General features: G+C 63.8%; 1 protein-coding gene across 1 annotated transcript in view; it reads right to left on the bottom strand.

Annotated features, from left to right (window-relative positions):
* Positions 1-246: 246 nt before the first annotated feature.
* Kif26a (kinesin family member 26A) overlaps positions 247-2,961 on the bottom strand; it is a gene marked incomplete at its 5' end in the record, with an annotated part of 35,115 nt that continues 32,400 nt past the window's right edge. The window contains 4 exon segments of the mRNA XM_048799541.1: positions 247-1,417; positions 1,588-1,738; positions 1,976-1,996; positions 2,113-2,499. Coding sequence (XP_048655498.1) covers positions 1,236-1,417; positions 1,588-1,738; positions 1,976-1,996; positions 2,113-2,499 — 741 coding nt within the window.

The following is a 2,961-nucleotide window of genomic DNA, read 5'->3' as shown; positions in this document are numbered from 1 at the left end:
GGGCTGAGAACCGGCCCAGCTCCAAGCCTGGCTCCCCACCCAGGCTCCGGACCCCACAGACTACGTGGGGCTGAGGGCAACTTGGGGGTTCAAAGAAGCACGGTTTGAGTCCCAGCCTCGTCACCTGACCGTGTTCCAGAGTCCCTGGGAGCCACAGGTACGTCCCTCCCATGCCCTGTGGCCTCCTCGCCCAGTGACTCCTGGAGGTGGCACCCTGGGGCGAGGGACCATGAAATGGAACCTGGGAACAACGGGTGCATCTTTTATTCACAAATAAGAACTGTGGCGAGATGCCACCTACACGCCTGTACAGAGGCCTGAGCGCCCACAAAACGCACAGTGCCCAGGAACGTGGACGTGCCGGGCGGGGCATCCCTCGGCTTGGCAGGCACCACTGCCCTGCCCAGGGTGCCCCTAGAAAGAGCCCTCTGCAGCCCAGGAGACCTTCCATAGAAAACCATAAAAAAACATAGATCATTTGTCTTCAAATTCCCACTGCAAATCCGTGTTTGTAAGCAAAAACAATACAAAAATAGGAACCCAACAGAACCTTACAAAACCCACCCTGCTGTCGGGACTGGTTGTTTGTGTTTTTTTGTTGTTGTTGTTTGTTTTGTTTTTTTGCTGTGGTTTTGGTAAGAATTCCTGCCGTGGAAGAAGGCAACATGTACCCGTGGTTCTGTCCTCGCCCGTGCCCTCGCTCGGGACACAGCAGGGTCCTCGAGGAAGGGAGGGGACTCGAGGTCGGTCTTCCCACTCGGGAGACCCCACTGGCGCCGACCACTCTGCCAAGAGGAAAGGCTATGAAGGAAAAGGACCCGGTACTGAAAGAGCTGGTGAGCACAGGTCGGTCCTGCTACAGAACTACTTGCTGCAAGGGAGCGGGTCAGACGCAAACGCGACTGGCCGCAGCGGAGGCCACCAGGCCGCGGCCAGAGCCCACACCCCGTCTGCTGGTGTCTGGAGTCCATAGCACCAAATGTGAAAAGAAGCAAAGTCCAACTCAAGGTCAAAGGCACTTGCATGGCTGTTCCGTGGCGACAGTCTTCCGGTCTCTGCACACCCACTTGCTGTCCGCGGCCAGCCGGCCCTTTCCTCCCCACACTCCGTCTCCCCTCTGAGCCCCCCATCCTGCACAGACCCCACATCCTCCTCCCTCTAACCCCCAGACATCCTCACGCCATCCACGTCCCGTCCTCACCCCCTGAACACCCCCCTATGCCCAGTGCCCGGCCTCAGACGTCCACCTCCTGCGGCCCTGGGACGGCGGCGGCGGTGGCAACACTGATGTCGAAGCAGGTGACCATCATGACATGGGCTTTGCACAGGTTCACACACTGTTCCAGGGCAGCTGTGGCCCGCTCCAGGGCCACCAGGTACTCAGCGGACTCAGGCTCCAGCTCCGGGTCCACCTCAACTAGAAGGTGGGACAGCGTCGGCCAGGGGCCAGCAGCGACCAGGCCCCACCCCAGTCCCTGGCAAGGCACCCGGGCCCATTAGAACCTCCCCCAGCACTGGAGGGCAACTAGAGGGCAGGGCACAGCTGGGGAGGGCCCTGCTGCCCAGCAGTGGGGGGGGGGCACTCACACTGCTCCAGCCAGCGGCCCGGTTCCACCATTAGTCGGCCCTGGGTCTCAGCCAGCTCCTCGCACAGGTGGGCACGCTTGGCCTGCACCTCCCGAAGCCGCTGCTGCCTGCGCTCTGCCAGCCGCAGCTTGGAGCTGACACACATGGGGCCCTGGCGGCAGGGGACAGGCGCAAGAGGCCTCAGGCCTGGCCCATAAGCAGTCACAGGCAGGCTGTGGCTTGCTCCCAGGGCTCCCAGCACCCTGGCCTTGGCCATGGCCTCCCTCCACCCACCAGGCACACATGGGGGCCTCACAGACAGGGTAGGACCTGTGGGGGCCACGCCCAGAGCTCCTGGGCAGACAGCAGGGACCACCAGAGGCCCAGGGCTGGCAGGGCTGGCTCCTACCTTCTCCACATCCTGGGGGGGCTGTGGGAAGAGAAGGCGAGGTCAAGGGTCACCCATGCCCCAGAGGCTTGGCGAGCCCCAAGGATACAGGCCACCCTGGCTCCCAGTGTCCAGCCCCAGGCCCCGCGAGCCCTGACCTGGGCAGGGTCTTCCCGCGGGGGTGGGCGGTGCCGCTGCAGGCGCTGCACATCGTCGATCTCATACACCTTGATCTCAAAAGGCTCCTTCAGAGCGCCAGCCAGCGGCGGCAGGTCCACCCACTGCCCGGGGAGGCTGGGCTTCCGGCCCAGGGCAGCGGCGTCAGGCAGTGGGGCCGGAATCAGCCGTCGCCGCTGCAGACCTGGAAGGGAGAGCCAGAGCCAAGCGCTGGTGAGCAGAGACCAGGGCCCGGCTCCAGCCCTCTGCCACCCGAATAGCCACACCACTGCCCACAGCAGCAGCCACACCGCCAGCCTCCCCCGGGCTACTCTCCAACCCCTGACTGGCCACACCACCCTAGTAGCACTCCCTGGCCCCACTGCCCAGAGTCAGGGATGGGCCAGAACACTGTTCCCTGCAGCTTTGGCAAGGGTTTCCAGGTAGCTGGGACATCACGCCCAGGCTCTCGCCTGGCTCCCTGGGGCCCAGCCAGGGGACTGTGCTTGGACAGGGGTGAGCCCACCTCAGGCATGAGGATCAGAGGAGACACACACGGGTGTACCAACCAACTGGGGGCCTGTGCCCACCCTGTGCCAGGACATCCAACGCTTAAACTGCCAGGGACCTGCATCTGTGAAGACTCCTTCCGTCTGTCCAGTCCCTGCTGACCTATGAACTGCCCAGGCCCCCATCCTATCCACCAAATGCCCCAGGGGTGCTCGCAACTATCGGGGCTGCGCAACTGAGCACCCTACAGGCCATGCCAGAGACCGCAGCTGTGAGGTGCCCCGCAGAGGCCCGCCGCACGGGAGCCAGCACGGGCTGCTGGGAAGGCAGGAGCCTGGCAC

The sequence above is a fragment of the Marmota marmota genome, unplaced genomic scaffold (assembly GCF_001458135.2).
Source record: "Marmota marmota marmota unplaced genomic scaffold, marMar, whole genome shotgun sequence".
Taxonomy (NCBI): Eukaryota; Metazoa; Chordata; class Mammalia; order Rodentia; family Sciuridae; genus Marmota; species Marmota marmota.
The sequence above is the reverse complement of the archived record's forward strand: the minus strand, read 5'-3'. Positions and strand labels throughout refer to the sequence as shown.